The sequence below is a fragment of the Lissotriton helveticus genome, chromosome 7 (genome assembly GCF_964261635.1).
Source record: "Lissotriton helveticus chromosome 7, aLisHel1.1, whole genome shotgun sequence".
Taxonomy (NCBI): domain Eukaryota; kingdom Metazoa; phylum Chordata; class Amphibia; order Caudata; family Salamandridae; genus Lissotriton; species Lissotriton helveticus.
In genome coordinates this window covers 1,864,728,009-1,864,751,277 of record NC_136068.1, presented here as the reverse complement: position 1 = coordinate 1,864,751,277, position 23,269 = coordinate 1,864,728,009, and the positions used below count along the sequence as shown (strand labels likewise).

The following is a 23,269-nucleotide window of genomic DNA, read 5'->3' as shown; positions in this document are numbered from 1 at the left end:
TAACATTAATTAGACAAAATCCACACGTGCACATATCTTGAGGCCTTGCAAAGGCACATCAAACAAACAGTCCCTACAATTTTGCCAAGTTTGCTGGAAATCTATTCCCTTAATTTTTTTTTTACTGTTTCTCTTGGTTTTCCCCTTATTACGCTTACCGGGACGCTACCCGGTACGCGAACCGGACGCTCCAAAAACACAAGATGGCGGACTCCCGTTACGCTGCCGGTTAGCTGCCCGGTTCGCGTACCGGGAAGCGCCTCTACCGCGAAAAATCGCGGTGGACTTTAATATCCCCCTCATCAATCCTAGGGGGTCAGGAGGGGTTTACCTTGCCCCCTTTGCTTCATTTCCCCCTTCTTTTTTCACCACATCTTGTCTCTCGAACCTACCGAGAGACAAGATGGCGGCCGCTCCGGACTGTTTACAATGTTGACAGCTACGCTGCCGGTTAGCTGCCCGGTTAGCTGCCCGGTGAGCTGCCCGGTGAGCTGCCCGGTTCGTGTACCGGGACGCGCCTCTACGGCGTAAAATCGCAAAAAACATTTTTTTTTATTTTTTGCCCCGCGGGGCACTTTAATATCCCCCTCATCAATCCTAGGGGGTCAGGAGTGGTCTACCTTGCCCCCTTTCCTTCATTTCCCCCTTCGTTTTTCACCACATCTTGTCTCTCGATCGTACCGAGAGACAAGATGGCGGCCGCTCCGGACTGTTTAGAATGTTGACAGACACCGGAGAGCCAATCAGCTTCGCTTCGCGAAGTTCCGTTACGCGTCAGGTACGCGAACCGGGGCGCTAACCGGAGCGCTGTCACAGATATATATATTTTTTTAAACGTTAATTTCTCAAAATCCACTGGAGCACATATATTGAGACATAGCAAAGGCACGTCGGGCAAACCATATCTACAATTTTGCCAAGTTTCATGTAAATCTATTCAGCCGTTCGAGCTAAAAGTGAGTCCAACCGCCCTATGGAAAAATGAATGGGAAAACGCGTTTTGGGACCCCCCCCTTTTTCTCGGCCCCCCCTTGACGAAACCCCCCAAATTTTCAGGGGCTGCTCAGAAACAAAATGTGCCATTTTCCTGAAAATTTCAGCCAATTCCGTCCACAAACGCCAAAGTTATTAGACATAGAATTTTCAGACATCCCATAGAGAAAAAATCCTAACTATATATACCCACTGGCTATCGCCAGTAGGTAATATACATATATAAACATAAATAATCTGCATATCTATATAAATATAAATGCATGCATACATATACATATATGCATACATATGCATGTTATTTACATGAAAGTTTTAAAAACACTAATAAAAGCAAAGCTAAAAAGCCACCTCATTACAAACAGAATGGCTTTAACTTAAACGAGGGCGAGATCTATTGCATTTTCAATGCTTGTTTACTTTGGCTCTATCAAGAAGGCATTCAGATGTGTCACACATTTGCCATAAATTCTGAATGTTAGCACTCTAGTTGCTCATTAGATCACTGTAGTAAAGCTAGTGCTCACCAGGGAAGTCTGCTGCTAATCATGGTTTGCAGCCATTTTCCCGCATTTTTTATCCCGCAGACTTTCAGTCCGCATACCATTATCCCGCAAGGTCATTGACCTCGCATACCATTATCCCGCATTTTTTCAAAACGCATGTGCATTTATCGCGCATGCCTTTACAAAGAATTACGTTTTAAAGGCATGTATGGTAAATGCATTTGCGTTGTGAAAACCACGATGACGAGAGAGGTAAGTGGGTTTGTGTTTATTTTTTTCGTGGGTTAGTGATTGTGTAGTGTAGTGTAGTGTTGTGTAGTGTAGTGTTGTGTTAGTGTAGTGTAGAGTTGTGGTGGTTGTTTAGTGTAGGGTCATGCTGGGGGTAGTGTTTTAGGGTTTAGGGTTGTGTTGTAGTGTTTGCGTAGTGTAGGGTCATGCTGGGGATAGTGTTTTAGGGTTTAGGGTAGTGTTGTAGTGTTTGCGTAGTGTAGGGTCATGCTGAGGGTAGTGTTTTAGGGTTTAGGGTTGTGTTGTAGTGTTTGCGTAGTGTAGGGTCATGCTGGGGCTAGTGTTTTAGGGTTTAGGGTAGTGTTGTAGTGTTTGCGTAGTGTAGGGTCATGCTGGGCGTAGTGTTTTAGGGTTTAGGATAGTGTTGTAGTGTTTGCGTAGTGTAGGGTCATGCTGGGGGTAGTGTTTTAGGGTTTTGGGTAGTGTTGTAGTGTTTGCGTAGTGTAGGGTCATGCTGGGGTGTAGTATTTTAGGGTTTAGGGTAGTGTTGTAGTGTTTGCGTAGTGTAGGGTCATGCTGGGGGTAGTGTTTTAGGGTTTTGGGTAGTGTTGTAGTGTTTGCGTAGTGTAGGGTCATGCTGGGGGTAGTGTTTTAGGGTTTTGGGTAGTGTTGTAGTGTTTGCGTAGTGTAGGGTCATGCTGGGGTGTAGTGTTTTAGGGTTTTGGGTAGTGTTGTAGTGTTTGCGTAGTGTAGGGTCATGCTGCGGTGTAGTGTTTTAGGGTTTTGGGTAGTGTTGTAGTGTTTGCGTAGTGTAGGGTCATGCTGGGGGTAGTGTTTTAGGGTTTTGGGTAGTGTTGTAGTGTTTGCGTAGTGTAGGGTCATGCTGGGGGTAGTGTTTTAGGGTTTTGGGTAGTGTTGTAGTGTTTGCGTAGTGTAGGGTCATGCTGGGGGGTAGTGTTTTAGGGTTTTGGGTAGTGTTGTAGTGTTTGCGTAGTGTAGGGTCATGCTGGGGGTAGTGTTTTAGGGTTTAGGGTAGTGTTGTAGTGTTTGCGTAGTGTAGGGTCATGCTGGGGTGTAGTGTTTTAGGGTTTTGGGAAGTGTTGTAGTGTTTGCGTAGTGTAGGGTCATGCTGGGGGTAGTGTTTTAGGGTTTAGGGTAGTGTTGTAGTGTTTGCGTAGTGTAGGGTCATGCTGGGGGTAGTGTTTTAGGGTTTAGGGTTGTGTTGTAGTGTTTGCGTAGTGTAGGGTCATGCTGGGGGTAGTGTTTTAGGGTTTAGGGTTGTGTTGTAGTGTTTGTGTAGTGTAGGGTCATGCTGGGGTAGTGTTTTAGGGTTTAGGGTAGTGTTGTAGTGTTTGCGTAGTGTAGGGTCATGCCGGGGTGTAGTGTTTTAGGGTTTTGGGTAGTGTTGTAGTGTTTGTGTAGTGTAGGGTCATGCTGGGGGTAGTGTTTTAGGGTTTAGGGTAGTGTTGTAGTGTTTGTGTAGTGTAGGGTCATGCTGGGGGCAGTGTTTTAGGGTTTAGGGTAGTGTTGTACTGTTTGTGTAGTGTAGGGTCATGCTGGGGGTAGTGTTTTAGGGTTTAGGGTAGTTTAGTTGTTTAGTGTATGCTAAAGGCATATTCGTTCTAAAAGTTTTCGTTATTTTAATTTGCGGCCTAATAGTACATGCAGGATTTTTTTTGCGGACTGATGGTATGCGGGATTTCGTCATATATTCGCTAATCATACTTTCTATGGCAAAATGAACCCCCTCATTTTGTTCCTTTTTAAATTAAATGTTTTAAGAGTTACCACTTTATTCCAATCAAGAAGGCTTCAGGTGTGCCATACCTTTGTAATAAGTAGGACTGTTAGCACTCTAATTGTTCTTTAGAACACTCTGGGACATTCTGTCATTGGGCTATAGTTGGGCTACATCTGGCTGATATTTGGGCTACATTTGTTTTTTTTTGTCTCTGGTGGCCATCTTTGGGCTACATTGGGCTACATTGGGCTACATTGGGCTACATTTGGGCTCCAACATATATATAGCCCAATGTAGCCCAATATATATTTTTCAAAGTTAATTTTCGTAAAAACCACTGGAGCCTATATCTTGAGACATAGCAAAGGCACATCGGGCTACCAGTCCCTACAATTTTGCCAAGTTTGGTGTAAATCCATTCAGCCGTTCAGGCTAAAAGTGAGGCCAACCGCCCTATGGAAAATTGCATGGGAAAAACACGTTTTGGGACCCCCCTTTTTTCTCGGCCCCCCCTTGACGAAACCCCCCCCAAATTTTCAGGGGCTGCTCAGAAACAAAATGTTCCATTTTCCTGAAAATTTCATCCAATTCTGTCCTCAAACGCCAAAGTTATTCGACATAGAATTTTCAAAAATCCCATAGGAAAAAAATCCTAACTATATATACCTACTGGCTATCGCCAGTAGGTAATATATATATATTGAGGTTTACATACCATATAATACTCACCATGCATACTGAAGGCATGCCTAGTAAAGGCATCTTGATGGTAAAGGTTGCATGCCAAAGGCATGCCTGGTAGGGGCATGTATTCTATTAATAAAAACCCACAACATAATAATTTGCAAATTGTGCATTTATTTCAGGACTACCATGGTATTGGTGAAGTTCCTCCGGTGAAGGATACTGTTCAAAATTACCAACTTGATTTCTTATCTGAAAATGAAGGACTTACAACCATGAGGGTCAGCCGCAAGTTTATAACATGTGACCCCTTCGATGTCGATGTCACAGTAAGTGGTTATCTTATGAGTGTGGGATGGTTGCCCATGACATATAAGCGCATGTGATGTAATGAAGTATCCAAATAGTGACTTGCATGTTCAGCCTTATCTTTTTCAAACACTGTTTCCTAGCAAAGTGGTTAGGTGTGATGGCCACTATCGTGTGAGATAGCAGCTTCCTGGTGATCTAGTGCATCTGTTGTCTAGTGTTAAGATGTTAACTAACTGCAATAGAGATAACCATTATAAAGGATGTAATTGAGAACTTGGAGCAATAATGGGTGAAAATATACCTCTTCAAAGTACAAACATGGACAATGCTTAAGTTATTCTCTGTGTCTAACCCCAACCCAACCCCAGCCAGAGAATCTAGAACAATGTAATAAAAGGTTGAAGTATTGAACAGTAGTCTTTTTTAACTTTTCCCATTGTAGGCAAACACCCAGCGCATCATCGCCGCCTATGGGAATTCTGACACGATTCGCTACCATGGATCCAGTCAACGTTTCATGGCATCCGTCCAGTTGCTGTCAGAAGCACCAGTCTCAGGACCAGATCCAGAACCATCCTTCAGCTATGACATAAAAATGTCCAATGTGAGCATCATAAGTAAAGTTCAATAACTAGTATCTAATTATTCATATGAAACTGTGCCTCCTATGTTTGACAGTGGGATCATTTAGACATTGAACACTTGTTTTTAAAGGTATTGGAACAGACTCTCCTGACTTGGCACTTCTATAACACAGCAATAGAACATGATTTATAGTTTACTGCCCCACGTGGTAAGAGAAATGGTGCAAGTATGGTGGTGCTAGCTGCAATATAATATAAATAAAGTATGTTTGGTGCCCCAGACAAAGTATGAAGTTGCTGCTGAAGCACTCCCCATCCATCTTCTCATTTAAAGACAGTTTTCAGTTCATTGCTACCCTTAAGCATCTGTATTTTCCTGATAAGGACAGTGGTAAGTTTTGAGCCTCTCATTTCTTTCAACTTCTAACTCATTTCTTTGTCTGGCTGTATTTTTTACAGTTGGAATTCATGTTAGGTGATGTAATGTTAAAAGAACTTGTATAGGGCACTTCCACTGGGGTGGTTTCATGGAGCTACTCTGAGTGATACCTGAACCCTAAAGAATGAACTGAGCCCTAAGAAATTATTCACACGCATGTCGGAACAGCTAGGTTTTTAGCAGTCTCCTGAATCCAAATAGAGCTGGGTAAAATTTGATTTCAGGGGGAAGGCAGTTCCAGAGTTTAGGGGCTAGAATGGTGAACCTTGCACCTCCTGTGTGCTTGTATTTAAAGTAGGGGGTAAACAAAAGTTGATTGTAGGCTGAGCGCAAATTTCCCATAGGTGCATGCCTCGTAATCAGGTTGTCCAAGAATTTAAGGGTCTTTCAATTTAAGGATTTGAAGATGAGACAACAAACCTTGAAGGTGCAACGTTGACTGATCGGGAGCAACTGTAGCTTCCTCAGGAGGGGAGTGACATGAAGATGCCTGAGTTGCTGAAAAATCAATCATATATTTATCCAGCATTGTTTCTCACAATGTGTTCTACTGTTAATATTGTATCTCCTTCAGTAATTACATCTAAAGGTAAATATATTTTGTTGTTGGCAAATGGTGGATGAGAAGGTAAATACTATTGCATCCAACAACAGGTGGTGGGGATTGTAGCAGTTGGGTAATGATGTGCGAGATGAGGTACACAGGGTGCTGGGAGTGTAACCATGCAAAATGTGCTTGGGAGCGGTTCCATGTTACAATATTGATAAAAATATAGTCTGACATAAATATTTCAGCCTGTTGTTTACAAAGAAATTGTTTAATTGAGTGTAAATATTTTATTATATACTCCAATCATGGCAATTCTTTTGTAAACAATATTGAGGCTGAGATATTCTGCTACCATTCTGGCTTCTGGACAAGTAGCAGCTGAGACTTCAGTGTTGGTGCAGTACTAGTAATAACTTTCTTCTGGGTGAGTTTGTGGTTCCCACCCGAGAACTGGGACCGACTGCTCCTTACCACTAGTTACACTGCTGCTCTGAACAGCCACTTCTGCCTTTAGGGTCAGTTTCTCACTGCTGCAAAAGGTCACAGATTTTGCTTCCCATTGTCTCTTTATTGAGGAGCTTCATTATTTTGCAGATTGAAAAATATCAGAGTTGCACATCTTCTCAGTAAGAATGAATGGGAGGCTAGGAATGAGAAAAGAAGGGGTCTCATTCTCCTTAAAAATCATCTTTAGGAAATTTAATTCCTGGGCCCCACCAAGTAAACATTCCTTGATTAAACTAAATGGAACATTACTAGATGCTCATGTTTAATGTGTGAACATTACTACAGGTTCCACTCTCAATGTCTGAACATTATTCAAGGCTCAACAGGTCTATTCTTATATCTGAACATTACTACATGCTCATATCTCATCTCTGAACACAACTACAGGTGTAAATTCCATGTCTAAACATTGTTACAGGTTCAACTATCATGTCAGAACCTTACTACAGGCTCCACTCTCATGCCTTAACATAACTTCACATCAACTGTCATACCTAAACATGACTACATTTTCAACTCTCATGTCTGTGCATTACTGTGGGGTCAGCTCTCATGTTTGACACAGCAAAAATGGTCAAGCTCATCAAGGCTGGAAGATGAAGGGAGAACATTGTGCCAATCTGGTCTTAAGTGTCTTTAAGGTCCTCCAGTGGTGGCCAAAGCTCTTTGGATTTGAAAAATGATAAGGCAGCAGGGGATGTTGCTGTTGTGGTTAAATGATTGAATATTACTTGTATACACAGGATTGTGCCCAAGCCACTGCAAACATCACCAAATACAGATGTCTAGGGTGCCTATTCACAAAATAAATGTGGTACATTAATACTACTAAAGTACTACAAAATCTTATTCACAGAACAATGGACGTAAAACTCCACCTCCACCTCTCCTATTTTTTCTAGAGGGAAATACTCACACATGCAATTTTACTACTTGATTGTACATATTGGAGGGACCAGGAGGTGTGGTTGAAAAAATGGAACATCACCTTTTACTGAGAAAGAACATTGTGCCTTTCTGGTCTTAAGTTTCTTTAAGGGCCTCCAGTGCTGGGCGAAGCTCGTTGGATTTGAAGAATGACAAGGCAGCAGTCGATGTTGCTGTTGAGGTTAATGAGTTAATATTAGATGTCTGCACAGGATTGTGGCCAAGCCCAAGTTGTAGTGTGTTTAGTAGTACTACATTAATACTACTAAAGTACTACAAAATGCTGTTCACAAACCAACTCCACCTCCACCTCTCGTATCTTTTCTATAGGGAGATACTCACACATGTAAGTTTACTACTTGATAGTAAATATTGGAGGGACCAGGAGGAATGGTTCAAAAATGGGCTGGACTTATTACACATTTATGGAACTTAGGGAAGCATAAGAAAGGGTTAAGAGAGGACTATGGAGGTTTAGGGAAGGGCATACACTCATCTAACAATAGAAAGCCCATTCCTATCCACAAACTCCACTTCTAAAATGATTACAGCCAAAAAAGACCCAAAACAGTACTAATATTCTCAAGCTCAGAGTTGGAGTGTACCCAACACCTCACATGGCCAACCGCTAGTAATCTAATACCTTCCTATAGAAAATAATCGAGGCAGAAACTTGAAATACAATCACACTATGAAAATATTAAATTAAATTATGTTCAAAAATTCAACAATTGCTTACTAAATGCAGTTTCTAAACCAGTATAGCAAAACACAACAGTGCCAAAAACATACTAACCCTCTACTGGGAAAAAAAATATGTTTTTTGTAAAGCCCTCACTCACCAGGTTTACCCTTTGGTGGCATGTTTTATTATTGGGTCCATCCTGTTCCACTGAGGAGCAGGGTGTGCTACAGCGTACGGATTATGTGGGAGCACATAGATGACTATAGAGTGAAAAAGAAGTTGGTGTAAACAAAGGAGTGGTGGGGAGTTGATCTAGTGGGTTGTTTAAATTTATTCTGAACCCTAGTCAGCATAGTTAAAAATGGGGAGGCGTGGGGTTTAGGGAAGTAGGGTGTCATGTACCCGGTTCTTAAAGGGGCAACATGTTTCAAGCCGTATCCCTATTGGCTTTTCATCAGAACCTAGGGAAACAGTCATTTATAGTGATAGTAAATCCCTGGTAAATCTCCTGCTCTGATCCAACTTGATATACATTTAGTACATGCAACTGAAAGGTGTATATACTTATACAACCTAACTGGAGAGCATTGTCTTAGTTTATTTATGTCACTTAGCTAAAGCCCCATGGTTCTTCCGGGGGACAGTGTAGCCTGTAGTCACACTCGCCTCAAGACCGCAACTCTGCCGATAGACCTACTAAATGTTTCCCGCCAGGTCCCGCATACATTACTAAATGGAGTAACATGATAGTTGAAATGCATACATGCAAATAGTGCAGGAGTAGAGAAGGAAAATTTACTTAGGGTTAGATATCGTTATCTTCACCATCAGGCTTCCATGGATACTTCCAAGGATTCATGAGACAGCTACAAAAGTTCAAGAAAGTCTTTGGATTCTAGGTAAATGTTGACAATTCTTTGTGTCAATGGGATAGCTCTGGAATCTAGTTAACAGGGAGGAAGGTTGGTTATAGCCAGTGCCAGGATGCACCCGCTGCTTACGTTTTTATATAAGGTAGAAGCAGCGAGTGCAAAATTCACAAACTTTTGATTTGAGTAATATGTGTATTTTTTCCTGGAAACTTTGTGAAGTTGCAAGTATTTTGCTGAACACAGTTGGCAAACACGCAATGTGAAAAGTGCATATGAGGGTTAACCCTGCCTTCAAAAGACACACAAGCAGAAATACATGTCTTGTACAACAAGAAAATGTCTTTCATGGAGACCTTTCGACTAAAACCAGTTTCCACAGAATAAAATCATGCAGCATTCTATGTAAGATAAAATGGTGAATATTGTCTAGGGCATCAAGGAGGCTTGGCTGACAGAAAACTACTTTATAAGGTCGGCAGAATGTATTATCTGCAATTGACAGTATTTCAGCTTAAATGCTGCAGCGGGGTCAAAATCAAGTTTGATGTGTATTGTTTTGATTGTTGTTGGCACAATACTGTTTAACTGGTTTACTACAGTGTGCTTACTTGAATTAGAAGCTAAGGCCCTCCTTGGAAGAGGGCATAATACCTGTTACTTGTAAAAAGATCTTAAATGGAGGTCTGTTGGGATCATCAAGGTGTAATGTGGGTTTTCTAGTAAAAGTCTGGGATGCCGAACTTTCGAGCACATATGGAATTTGCTTCAGGTTAGACAAGAATGTCAGTGATTGGATAAATGTCAGCCTAAGAGAATGGATCAGAAACTGACACATTTGTATCTATACGTTGTAACCAATGCTTGTTTTGTAAAAGAAAAAGTGCCAGGGACTAATGTTATGATCAGAAGCCCACTATCAGAGCTATAGCTGGTCCGGGATGAATAGCAAGGCTGTGTAGTCTTGATTCAACTTCATGCCTCTATACTTCACCTCCAGACATTTAAAGTCTCTTTAGTTCACTCTTGCAGTTTCTTTTTCATTCCTGATTTCCCCCTTTGTTAATGTTTTCCCATCTTTATCTCCTTTTTTTATTCCTTCCAGATTTTGGGTTTTGCATTTTTCTTTATCTTGCTCTGGATCAAAGACTGTTGAAGTAAAATAGGTGCTGGTCCCCAAAAATTATTGCAATCAACTGCTTATGATTGGCAGCATTTGTAGGAGATTTGGGCAGCTAGTGGAGATATTAGATTAGTTTTTTATGGGCGGGAGTCTAGTTATTTTGGACCATTTGTCATTGATTCTTGTTGTGCAGTAAAGTATAGGTGAGTAAACAGCATTTCCTTTATGTTTCTCTCACGCTAATTCATTCTGCCACTTGTTAGCTAATTTTTCCTTTGTTTTGAAAGAGCTAGATCATAATGTATATCAGAAATTGTATCAGGTGCTAAGGGAGTGGGCAGGAGTGAGGGTATCGAAACAACAGTGCGTAATTTCTACAAGAATAAGTACTGGGGCCTGATGTTTCACTCAGAATCCCACGGCCGGGACAGTCAAAGGTTGGGGTAATGAATTCCAAGCCTGAGTAGTCATTATTTTTTTTTTTTTTTTGGAGTTTTATATAGCGCGAACTTGACCCGAATCGGGTATCAGAGCATTTTACATAGCACCAATTACGTTACATGAGGACACACATTCATTTCTGTTAGGCCTCATTCCAAATCATGCCTCTTTAATATAACACCCAACACTTGCTGCTTCTTTAGCTCACTCTTGTATGTTCTTTTTCAACCCCACGGTCTCCCTTTGTCACTCTTTTTTAGTCTTTCTTGTTTCCATCCTTTGTATTTTTCAGTCTCTCAGTTTGGATCAAAAAATGTCCTCATAGGAAAAAATATATGCTGATCCCAAAAAATGTGTGCTTATGGGCCCGATCTGCAACCACCAGCTCACATTAGGCACTGTTAGGTGAGCATAAAAAGAATAATGCTTAGGTTAATTTGTGAAGTATAGTCATGCTAAAGAAAATGTAGAAAGTGCCCCCTCCTCCTTCTGAGCCGCTGTGTAATGTTGGAACTCTTTGCAGCCAAAGCTTTGGTCCCAAGTCGTTGATGGAATACCACCTGTCATAATAGGCAGTAGTCATTACATGGAAATGACTCTTTTTGTATTATCGTCCCCAAAGTTTTAGATTAATGGTGGTTGTTTTTAGAGTCTGTGAGTGCCCTCTAACCCTGCTTAACAGACCTCGGTGCCAGTGCTCTGACCCTTAAAACATATCTGGCTGATTGGTTTACCCACAATGGCATGTTACCTTACTAATAAGTCCCTAGTGTATGGTACCAGGGGTACTCAGGGCCTGTAAATGAAAGTGTCCCCCAGGGACTGCAGCATCTATTGTGCCATACGAGTGTAACAAAGCAAAGCAAGACTCCCAGCATGCCATAGCTGGCTAGCAGAGCAATGTTCAAACTGCTCAATTTTGCCATATAAACTTATGACAAAGTCCAGACCTTCCCTTTAAATATATTTAAGTCACCTCCAAGGCAGGACTATCAAACTCTGAGGCAGGGGGCAGGGATTAAAAGGTGGTACAGGTGTTTTACATCTCCTAATCGTAAAAACCCTAAATTGAAATTTTTATTGAAGAAAGACTAGTAGACCCATTGGTGAGTGCATGGTTACACGCTGACAGCTCAGCTGTCCTACCTTTTGAAAGGGACTAACTAAATAGATACTTTGAGGAATCAAAAGAAATGCTGCATTACACCTGAACTGATGCCTCAGTCAAATTTAATGTAGCTTTTTCAGATATGTATGGCCACTCTGTTTGCCAAGGATCCAGTGGCCATTTGCAGTTGCTGGCTATAAGGAAGTCTGCTGCCTTCCCGGGGAGAGGTGTGAACAAACCCCAGGAAGAAATAATTAGGTGCCTGACATTGGAAGTGTTGTTACATCTTCCTGGCTGCAAAGGCCAAATGGGGTGTGAACCCAAAAGGCGATCTTTTCAAAGGAGAAGCCGCATTTGCAGGGCAAATTGTGGATACAGAAAATAGGTGTTTTCTTCTGTTCTGATAGACAGTTTGACATTGGGGGCAGTGAGAGGGGAAGTAGTTGCCAATTTTTTTTTCCTTGGGCGTGCTTCCCCCAGGTAGCCACATGTCTTGGGTGGGCTACCAGGCTTTACACACTGAGAGAGGTTTCTGTCATCTTGGGAGAGGGTAATATAGAGCATTCTGGCATTGCTAGATGCCTCACTTTGCAGGAAGTTGTCACCAGGAGGGTAGGGACCTGGTAGAGCACTGTCCGGTAGCCATTGCATCCCCCACAGGAAGAATCTGGGCAGAAATATGGCACCCAGGATCACGTCTGAACTCGATAGAGGTCTGAGTAAGGACTGCCCTGCTGTTTCCTTGACCCCACAAAGTAAGGACAGTGCCTGTGGTGTCCTGCCTGGCTTGAGTATTAGTTGTCCTCGAGCACCAGCAGAAGAAGTGACTCCAAAAGCCAGTTGGCTGACTTCCTGTTCCATGTAGAGGGAAGCATGCCTTGGTGAGTAGTATCCACAGTCACTTGACTGCTGCTGACCACCAAAGTGCAGCCATGGAGAACGATTCTGACATTCAAAAGTTACGCCAGATTCTGCTGGACCCAGGAGAGTTGTTGGAGTGCAGGTTGGTCGCCCAAGAAGTACATTAACCTCATCAAAAGAGAACTGGCGGTTTCGCTGTGGCTGAAGACCAATAGACCAGTGGTAACTGGTTTTTGGCTGGACTTCACCCCAAGTTCCAAGGACTTCGACCCCTGTGGCTAAAGTCACCCCAACATGATCATGGACTAAGGAGTAGCTTCAGAACTACCCCACTGTCAGTGCAGCACCCTTAATATCCTTCAGCCTTTTCAGCATCCTGTATACCTTGCACCAGGACCACTCTATTGAGTCTATGGTGTTTGGTGACTAAGGACATGAACTGCAATGGAGACAGCTTTGGCCTTGAGGAAACTGTCCATACAAGCCTCATAGGCCCCCTTAGCTTACTCCCTGCCAAAGATGGTCATCTAAAGTAAACTGGAGTACCCAAACACAACTTCTTTTAGTTTCCAAATATTTTTAAAGTTATAGCTAGCCGTGGTAGTGGTCAATACTTTTTTGAGAGAAAATCTGTGATTTATGAATTGCTTGAATATTTGTATCTCTAGAAACCTCCAGCGGTTTTTGCTAGTTTCTGTGTCTAACAATTCATAAACAATTGCCTGTTTTTATGAAGTGGTGTTCATCTGAGTTGATACTTCTAAATGCTTTGCACTTGTTCCTTTGACTCAGCCTGACTGCTTGAAGCCACAGCTACCCATGGTTCAGCTAAGGTTTTCTCAAATAAGCCTGAATGGAACCAAGACAGGTTGGTGAGTGCATTACATGGTGAAGTCGAACAATCACACCATATAATACATTACATTACTCACAGTCAATCATAAAGTGAAAGCCGTCCAAGGCAGTCAGCTTCCAATATGTCAATACCAGCTTTAGGCACAGGTGAGAGAAGACAGGGAGAAAGAGGTCCTCATGATGTCCACTTGCAGCATGCTAATTTTATTCTGAATACTGAATTTCTGCCTTAAGAAAAATAACAATTTAAGATTGAGAATGCAGGGTTGAAGGTCCATTTTGGGGCTCCATCTCTGTATCCATAGGCTTCTGGTAGGTTTTGAAAATGGAAGCCAGCCTAAATAATATTCATAAGGCTGAATTCATCAAATCCTATAGAATGGTCATATTGCCCAGTGATAGATCTGTACATGTGTTGCATCATGTGCTGTAGTGCAAAATGTCGGTTGGGTGGCAAAGCAATAGGTGTACAACTCACCAACTGCTTTAAGTCTCTACCTATTGTCCATTGGGCCCTTGGAAATTCATTGCATATGATTTGGGGCTTTAACTTAACCAAGATGGGAGATTCCTGGATAGGTGTTTTAAAGTTACATCAGAGTTTTCACTCATTTTTGCAAACAAGGTTGCACTAAGTAATTCCCTCAAATGGATACTCAATTTTAAGCTATATTTTATTTCTGTTTTGTCACTATTTCCTCTTGGCTCTTTAATAACAGTCACTTTTAATGACCTCCATTTTGGCCAGCCAAGGTTGCTGAAATTCTAACATAATTCTTTTTTCTCTCCAATGTTTAGTTTTCTATACCACCTGATGCAACCACCTACGGATGTGCATACATTCCGCTTCCACAACTGACTGAAAACAATCATATCTATAAGGTACATTTTTCATACCTTCCTCAGTTTAGTACATTGTCCATAAGACCAAGTTGCCAGGTAATTCACTTTACAACTGTTATTATATCACTAGGAGGAAAGAACATTCCTGCATTATTGCTCCAAGATGTTGTGAATTTATTTGACTGCAAACCACTACCTTATGAAGGAGTTTTGTTACACACTGACATAGCATATGCCGGTCCTGCACATGAAACTGACTACATATATTCATCCACCAGAGAGCAGACCTCTAAAATATAGTTTGTCATGGCTAAATATAGTGTTCTGAAAAAAGCCTATTATATTAGTCGACCTCCTGAAAACAGCATTGTCAGGGGATCTAGTGAAGTTCAGGACAACCTGTCAGGGACATTAGCAGAGTTAAGAACAAGGAAAGGTAACGGGTGGGGTTGTTCCTCTATGCAGGGACAAATGATTTCCAAAGGAGGGGCTATATATAAACAAGAGAGTACCAGAAGGTTGGAAGGAAATCAGGACGGAAGCTGAGGATTAAAACATGTTGAAATAGGTAGTGAATAGTGAACTGGAAAGTCTGCAGTGGAAACTATTACAATGACACAAGTACAAATAACAGAAAGGGTGAAAGCAGGGAAACAACAGACAAACTGTCATAAATTATAGTGTGTCCTTTCCTTGGTTGTGATCTTTCTGTGTATTAAAAAAGGTCTTACATGAAGGCAAGGAGCGGATTACTTTTGCATAATTTAGGGAGACACCCTGGAGCTTCTATGCAGAAGAAGCACTGGGTGGCTCTCAGTGCCAAGGCACAAGCCTTGGAGGTTAACTGGCACCCTTTGGAAGCAATGAAAATCAAGGTAATAATGTCACACAAAAGAAGACAAGGAGAACAGTGGAAGGTACACAGAAACTGAGCTCAGGGAAAAGCTGGCCTGGATAAGGGGTCTATGCCTGATTCAGAATTTACAGAAGTGTGAATCTACACACTACCGAGGACAGGACAGGAATATGCAGTCAGAACAAAAACGCGAAATACAACAGTAAGAATCTATACATGCATGAAAGGTCTATAAGTGTGCAATGAGAACTAGGAACAAGACAAGCATTGGAACCAAAAGGCAAGATGAATAAGAGACAAACAACAGACACAAATAATTAATAAGACCAGGAACAGAGAATCAACAACTATGAAACCAGAAATGAGAAGGCAAGTGTGTAATACTGTAGCAGAATCAAACAGAGCACTAGGGGACTCAGCAGCAAGGTCTGTTTCTAGTAGCTGCACTCTGGGCTCACCAGGTAGTAATAGCTTAGGACTCAGGGGTAGAGCACAGGTGCAGGGAAGGAGCCAGGTACAAGGATATGGGAACCATTAATGAAAGAAAGGCAGAACTGGGACTTGGAAACAGGAAGACCAGGGAAAAACAGACACAAGATTGGACACAGGAAAACAGAGTATGGGTCGGAGCCAAGAGAGAGAAATGTCCAGAATGCAGATATATAGAGGTCAGAAGTGCCGTGGGTTCCAGAAATCAAGATAGAGAATAGAGCACCAGGAGATGATCGGGGCATACGACTCTTGCATATTTATTGTTGCCAGACGGGGCTTTCACTGTTTGAGGATATAAGGAATAGCCGAGTCAAAAGATATTTTGTGCATCCCTAAACATTTTTAAATGTATGCTCTAGAATATTAATTACTTTCAAAAGGTAGTTAATGAACCAGAAATAAGAATACAATTGAATGCCCAATAAAGGGGAACTTAGAAAGACCAACATTTTAAAAATGAGCCGAAATGTGGATGTGTTTAGCAAAAGTGTCTTGAATCCCTACAGAAAATAGATATTGCCACAAATATGTATCTAAAGAATGTAACTCTGCAGCAATGTGAACTATGATTCGAAAGTGTGACATAGGCAGATAGGTCAATACCTGGTAACTACTAAATCAGGCTTTGGTCAGTCAGAAATCATCCCACTAACAGATTTTCCTCAAACAGAAGTGTTTGTGGTCCATTGAAGTAGGAAGGAATTTTCAATGGCTCTGATTTCAAGTAGGGTTCAGCGGCAAAATCCGCTACCCATCTGGAGTTTGTGCAGTTTCACCACTCAGTGCTCCAAGCAGAGCATTGAGTTCGGCAACAACTCTGCCTACCACTGAAGGAGCAGAGTTTAGCTGCACCCTCACCTCCATTTCTCTGGCAACTATAGATTTCGATAGGCTGCATATACACAAAATGGCCACTTTGGTTGGTGGTCTAGTGTTAATCAGATATGAGGATCTTCTCCAGCCCCTTCACACAATTCCTTCAGCCATTCGAAGGTCAGAACACCACCCTCAGGGAAGTGCCCGGGTGGTCAGTTGTTTGCTGTGTGCATGGATTCTTCTTATTGGCGCGAGCACCTATCCGGGGCTCCGGTGCTTTCCCCCGCTGCCCTCTGTGGTGGCGAGAACTGGGGCACAGAGCGTTCAGCTCAGGAGTCCTCCTGGTGCTGCACTGCTGGTTTGCCTGAAAAGGTAGATGCATCCATTTGACATTGTTTCTTTCAACACGTCTGGCATTTCATTTACAGATTTTGTCAATTTATCGAACCGCTTTGGCGGTTGATTTTTGTGGAGCGGGAGCTTAGGGCTTGACTACGCTCAATGGGGAATTCCTGACTAACATTGTTTTCATTCTACTGCCACTGTCCTTGTCATGTACTTCAAACATGTGGTGACTCTCATTCTGGAGCCGGTATCTCCGCCCGCTTGCAGAACTTTGTGGAGTTTGGCAAAGTTTGTGGGCAACTCCACCGACTTTCCTGGAGTGAAACTCTGCGAGCTCCGACTACCCCTACTGTTAAGTATTTAAAGAAGGAGAGTAAAGGTGAAAGCTGAACCATTCTAGAGTTAATGACCAAAGCAATATGGATACATACACATTTTTGAATGTCAGACCATAATCTATTGGTGTTAGATATGTTGTGATGTATGTGAATTTTTCCCTTGCAACTATTCTGAAATGTTGACAAGGTTCCTGCCTTTGTGGACCCCCATGTAAATGAAGGCTTTGTTAGTTAAATGTTAAAATCTGATTTAAAGTAAGTATAACTTAATGTCTTTTTTTCTATGCATATTCTAATATTTTTTGCTTGATTGTTATTACTTGATAGGTTTGCAAACATATTATACCTACAATATGTGTTTCACTCGTCAATATGTATTTTCTAAGCCATCCTGGTAACTCTCAAGCACATACACTTGAGTCAAATGTGTTGATTTCAGGACATCATGGAAATGTGTTTTCTTGTACCAGTGCTCTCTTCTGTCTGGCTTTCACTATGCACAATAGGATACCTCCTAATGTACACATATTTAGACTCTTGTTTCAAAGGGTCAAGACCTAAGCAAATGAGATAACAGTCTCCTTGGATTAAATGCTCAAGGGAGTATAAAAACAAACGGATTGAAATGAAATGTACTTCCAAGTTAAATGGTAGAAATTTGACCTGAATCTTCTCTCTTCTTCTCACAAGAAACAAAATGTACTTTCTATAACTCCTTTTCTTCTCTGTCACCCCTTCACAGTTTGATTCCATCATACAAGACAGCAACAAAAATCTGGTTCATCACATCCTGGTCTACGGCTGTCCAAACTCCACCAACATCAACTTTGCACCTGGAATTTGTAATAACAATCCAGACTTTTATGCTTGTTCGGAGGTGATTGCTGGATGGGCTGTTGGTGGTAAGGTAAGTCAATGAATGAACAACTGGGCTTATACAAAGCTTGTGGTCATAGTTACTAGCACCATCGAGTACTGGAGGGATTCCATCAAGGAGTTAGGCAAATCTATGCCAGCTATAACTTAGGTTGTCTCAGCATTGTTGGTGCTGCAGGGTAGCTTTCCATGTTTCTCAACCATCACTTCCATTTTGATAAACCATTTTTAATTTTTTGCATCACAATCATTTCTCTTGTTGCTCAAAGTTCACCTTCTCTCTTGTAGCCTTTGTTGCTCAACTGTAACATGCCCCCTTTCTCGTCTTTAGATTCCTGTTTTGTCTCACCCACCGAACAGCATTCACCCCACAGGAAACTATTTTAAATAACAGGAGCCATTAGACGCAGAACTGATTGAATGGGCCAAATTCAGGGTGTAGAAGGGGAGAAGAGGACACTGGTAAAGGGAAAAAAGGACAAGAACAATTGAAGTGCAAATGTCAGGTCTATGTCACTGAGTGACAAGACAAAAGGAAAAGAAAAATGCAATGACTGATAGTAAACCTTTGCACAAACAGCAGCATCTAAGCTATAAATCAGGACAGAAACGTATATGCTAGCAGTCATGGCTTAGTATTCTATTTTAGGTGCTCTTTAAACCAATGTAATTTTTGCCCTTCACAAGGACAATCATAGCTCTAAATGATGACTTACCTACACTGATGATGAAAACACCTGTGTAAAAAACAAAAGCACAGTTGGTGAAAAAATACGTCTTTGCAGAGTAAAACGTGTACAGAAAGCTGAAGAAACCAGTCTTTGCGGAGTAAAAAGTATACAGAAAGCTTCAGTTAATCTGATTGGATCACATTAATCCTTGCGTTGAGGCCACTCATTTTGTCTTCAAAAATCTGTCATGAAATTTTCAGTGGATAAAGCAGACAGTGTATACAAGGCATGTATCTGATAATAGAAACACGGTAACATGAAGGACAGTTGTAAATATTTTAATGTCTTGAAAGATCAGCATTTTATTCTCATTATCATTCCCGCATTATCTAAAGAAGGTATAAGAGGGGGATGTGTGTCTAGAAAGTGATTTTGCAGATATGATCCCACAGGTCCTTGTAGGTTTCATATGGCTTGTTTCCTTGACTTCACCCAGTTTGGAGCTCCTTATATAGTCTAAGTCTTTGAATCCCTCCTAGGTCTACAATTGGGAAGGCTAAATCCCTGACAAATAATGATTTACTGCATCAACTGGCCTCATCAGCATATCCACGTATGGTCCATATGCCCAATTTGCAGTGTTACCGCCATGACTGAATGTAGTGAATTTAGAACTTCAGCTCTGAGTATGTTTGTGCATCGGCAATTCAAACAGACCCAGTTCTGACCTGTGTACTGGGTCATTGCCGATACCAAAAAGCCAGCTGTTATTGGTGACAAGATAGGCCGTCCAATAATTGAGCTGCATGGTGGATACCCATTCCTCTATTGTACACCAGTTTCAAGTGCATAGCAAAGGTTACCCTTGGTTGTTCACCGTCCCAAAGCAAATTGCTAACCAGTTCAAACATCCAGTTGAGCAAGCTGGCTGCCATATTGTATAGTTTTGGAGTGCATAAGGCATCCTTGTCAGTACAATTATTTTAAATAACATAGTGTCAACCAGCATAGAGAGAAGGACGATGTCTCAGTTATGCAAATTGTACCTCAATGTATGCAGCTGGGTAAGTATATTAGACCCCGCACAACTTGGAGATCAACAAGACTTGCACACCCAGATGTTTAAGATTGTCCAGCTTGACTCACCACTAGGACCGCCACACCATTGCTTGGGGACCACTCTGCACCAGGATCATGATTGATTTGTTCCAGTTGACCAAAATTAGAGATGTTTAGGTTTAAAACATATAGATGTCTGGGGAAGCGAGTCCTTGCAGTGGACTCGCAGATCCTACCAAAATTTGTTTGGCTATCAACACTTCAACCAGGAGGTGGTGGTAGCCATCTTGAGACATGGCTTAAAACATATTCATGGGTGGACCTGCAAAATTGAAAAAAGGATCTTTTTTACCATGTGGTCCAAATCTGGGAGGCAGTGTTTTATAATTATGCACAAGGTGTCCATGAAGCACCCCGTCCCAGGGGACTGCCACTTCCCTGGGGCAAGTAATAATAAACTGATGATCGGGGCCTGCATGCCCCCCCAGCCCCTGGGACAGCCATCTCCCTGATTCTATTAACTAAATTACCATGAGGAAGGTCTATATGGCCCTCCCTGCAGCCCCTGGGTCATTATGTATAAACAAGCAGGGGCTGCACCGACCCCCTGCAGCCCTGAGGGATGCCACATCAAAAAGCTTTCACAAAATAAATGAGGGGGTGCTTGGCTCTCCTTCAGCCAGGGGACCGCCACCTCCTTGGAACTTTAACTTTAAGTAATGGGGGAGATGTGGAGACCCCCCAGCCTTGGTGTCTGCTACCTCCCTGGAGCCATTAACATAGAAATACTGGGGGACCCGCACAGCCCCTCACAGCCATTGGGACCGCCACCTCCCTGGGCTCAAATAATATAATGGAGTGGGTCAGTTGTGGACCCCCAGCCCCTGGGGACACACACCTTCCCAAGGCTTAAGTAAAGATTGGTGGGAGGCTGTGTGGCCCCCCTCCTGGAGCCAAAGATGGCCCTGGGGACCACTAACCCCAGGACGGGTCCTGCTATGTCGCAGGGTGCACCTTCTCCCCGGATATAGCTGTTTGCTATTGCTGGCAGGAGCTTTAGTTTAGTGTTTCTTTGAAATAAATGGTTTGGAAAAATAACCGATTTGTTGGAGTTGCGTCCTTAAATGCAGGGCACAGATGGGAGGATTGATGTTCACAGCAGGTCCATCAATGAAAGGATTGCACCGCCATTTGAAATCTACAAGGGACTGACGGATTTGAAGTGGCTCAAAATCCAAATATTGGCACAGTCGGCTTGTAATGTTTAAAACAGGACTCTTAACCTGAGACCCACTGGAGGGTTTGTTACTGGTCCTGGAAATATTTTGTATTTACACACAACCCATGTCATGAATGATGTACTATGTAACATCATTAGCAGTCGATTGCGGGCGCGCGAGTTATAGTGAGTACAGCTACCTATAACGGTGGAATTTCAATTGTTTTGTACGAGTGAAATGTCCAGCTAACTATAATGTCCCTTTTTTCAGTGAATATATATATATATATATATATATATATATATATATATATATTACCTACTGGCGGTCGCCAGTAGGTATATATAGTTAGGATTTTTTCCCTATGGGATTTTTGAAAATTCTATGTCTAATAACTTTGGCGTTTGTGGACGGAATTGGCTGAAATTTTCTGGAAAATGGAACATTTTGTTTCTGAGCAGCCCCTGAAAATTTGGGGGGGGTTCATCCAGGGGGGGCCGAGAAAAAAGGGGGGTCCCAAAACGTGTTTTTAACATTGAGTTTTCCATAGGGCGGTTAGCCTCACTTTTAGCCCGAACGGCTGAATGGATTTGCACGAAACTTGGCTAAATTGTAGGGACTGGTAGCCCGATGTGCCTTTTGTAGGTCTCAATATATGTGCTGCAGTGGATTTTGAGAAATTAACGTTCAAAAAAAGATATATATCTGTAAGCGCGGACCGGGCAGCGCCCCGGTTCGCGGACCTTAAGCGTACCGGAACTTCGCGTAGCGAAGCTGATTGGCTCTCCGGTGTCTGTCAACATTCTAAACAGTCCGGAGCGGCCGCCATCTTGTCTCTCGGTAGGATCGAGAGACAAGAGGAGCTCAAAACAAAGGGGGAAATAACTATAAGGGGGCATAGTAGATCCTCGCTGACCCCCTAGGTTTAATGTGGAGGTTTTAAAGGGGCCCCGCGGGGCAAAAAAAAAAAAATGTTTTTTTTGTTTTTTTTCGTGGTTAGCGCCCGGTCCGCGAACCGGGAAGCGTTCTGGGGAGCGTACTACAATGAAAAATGAATGATAGTCTTTTCAAATGCTGTATGTTAATTGATTGTTGGATTTTTTGATTATTTTTTATTTCCTTTATCTTCCCAGGGAGCGACCCGGTACGCGAACCGTTGAGCGCCTCGGTTCGCGGACCTTAAGCGTTCCGGGAGTCCACCATTTTGTGTTTTGGTCGAATTAAGATACAAGATGGAGGGCAAATAATGTTCGGAATGGGTAGAAGGGGGCACGGTAGAGTTATCTTGACCCCCTAGGTTTTCTGAGGGTGGCTGAGGAGGTTTATATGTGCGAAAAAAACCATTTTTAAAAAAAAAATTCGCGAGGTTAGCTCCCGGTACGCGTACCGGGTAGCGCCCCAGGGAGCGTACTTTGTTGAAAATTAGTGAAAAAAGTTAGAGTAAAATAATAATTGTGAGTGATTAGATGTAGGGTAGCTCTGAGAAGAGCTTTTGGGTTTATGGTACATTTAGGTACTTATAAGTAGGTACCAATGCACATTCTTAAATTCAGAGTGAAAACTCTGTTGCCCTCATCTGAGAAGTGAACTCCATCTCCTCTGTAGATATCTTGCATGTAGTAACGCAAGTTATTGTTGTACAGGGAGCCCATTCCATGGTCTCTCATGTAAGCTGAAACAGATTTGTTTACATGCTTCCTCGACTTCTCAATTTGTGGACAAAATTGGTTTGACCACCTCCATTTCTGTCTTTGGCATATATTTGAATATACCAAGGCAGTCTGAGGAAAAAGTGCCATTAATTGCTCAAAGGTGTCCTTTAAAAGCATTTCCAGACCTACACCAGTCAAAGTGCCCAAGTCATTACCTCCACAGTGCACAATTAACAGGTCAGGTTTTGGCAAATGCATAAAGGTTTTCACCAATGGTATCAATTGGTGACATTTTAATCCTCTGTGGCCAAACCACTTAATTTCCACATCTTGTAAATTGAGGTTAGGTAAATTCCTGCTTTCAACGTACCTTTGAGCCCAGTGAATATAACTATGACCAACAATCCAGACAGAAAACATGGTGAGAGAAGGTTCTCCTGCAGTCAGATGAAGTGTGGCAATGAAATAGCAGTTGAAAAAATGAGAGTGTAAAATGAAAAAAAAACTGTGGAGTTTCTGTGTTCATGAAGCAGTAACAGTGATTGGTGGATTTTGATTGATGAAAACAGAAAGTTAGGGTGCACAGATGTGTTCTTTGAAAGATGTATTTTGAGTGGTCAATAAAAATTCATTAAATGAAAGAATGCACTGGATATGCAGGTGCACTGAGAGTTCAGAGTTCAATTGC

The 23,269-nt window shown here is 42.1% G+C and overlaps 1 protein-coding gene across 1 annotated transcript in view; it reads left to right on the top strand.

Annotated features, from left to right (window-relative positions):
- Positions 1-23,269, top strand: part of LOC144769783 (DBH-like monooxygenase protein 2) — a 183,025-nt gene that overhangs the window by 50,872 nt on the left and 108,884 nt on the right. The window contains exons 2-5 of the mRNA XM_078653967.1: positions 4,335-4,481; positions 4,907-5,068; positions 14,212-14,295; positions 17,846-18,010. Of these exons, the coding sequence (XP_078510093.1) occupies positions 4,335-4,481; positions 4,907-5,068; positions 14,212-14,295; positions 17,846-18,010 (558 nt within the window). The remainder of the gene's footprint in view (positions 1-4,334; positions 4,482-4,906; positions 5,069-14,211; positions 14,296-17,845; positions 18,011-23,269) is intronic.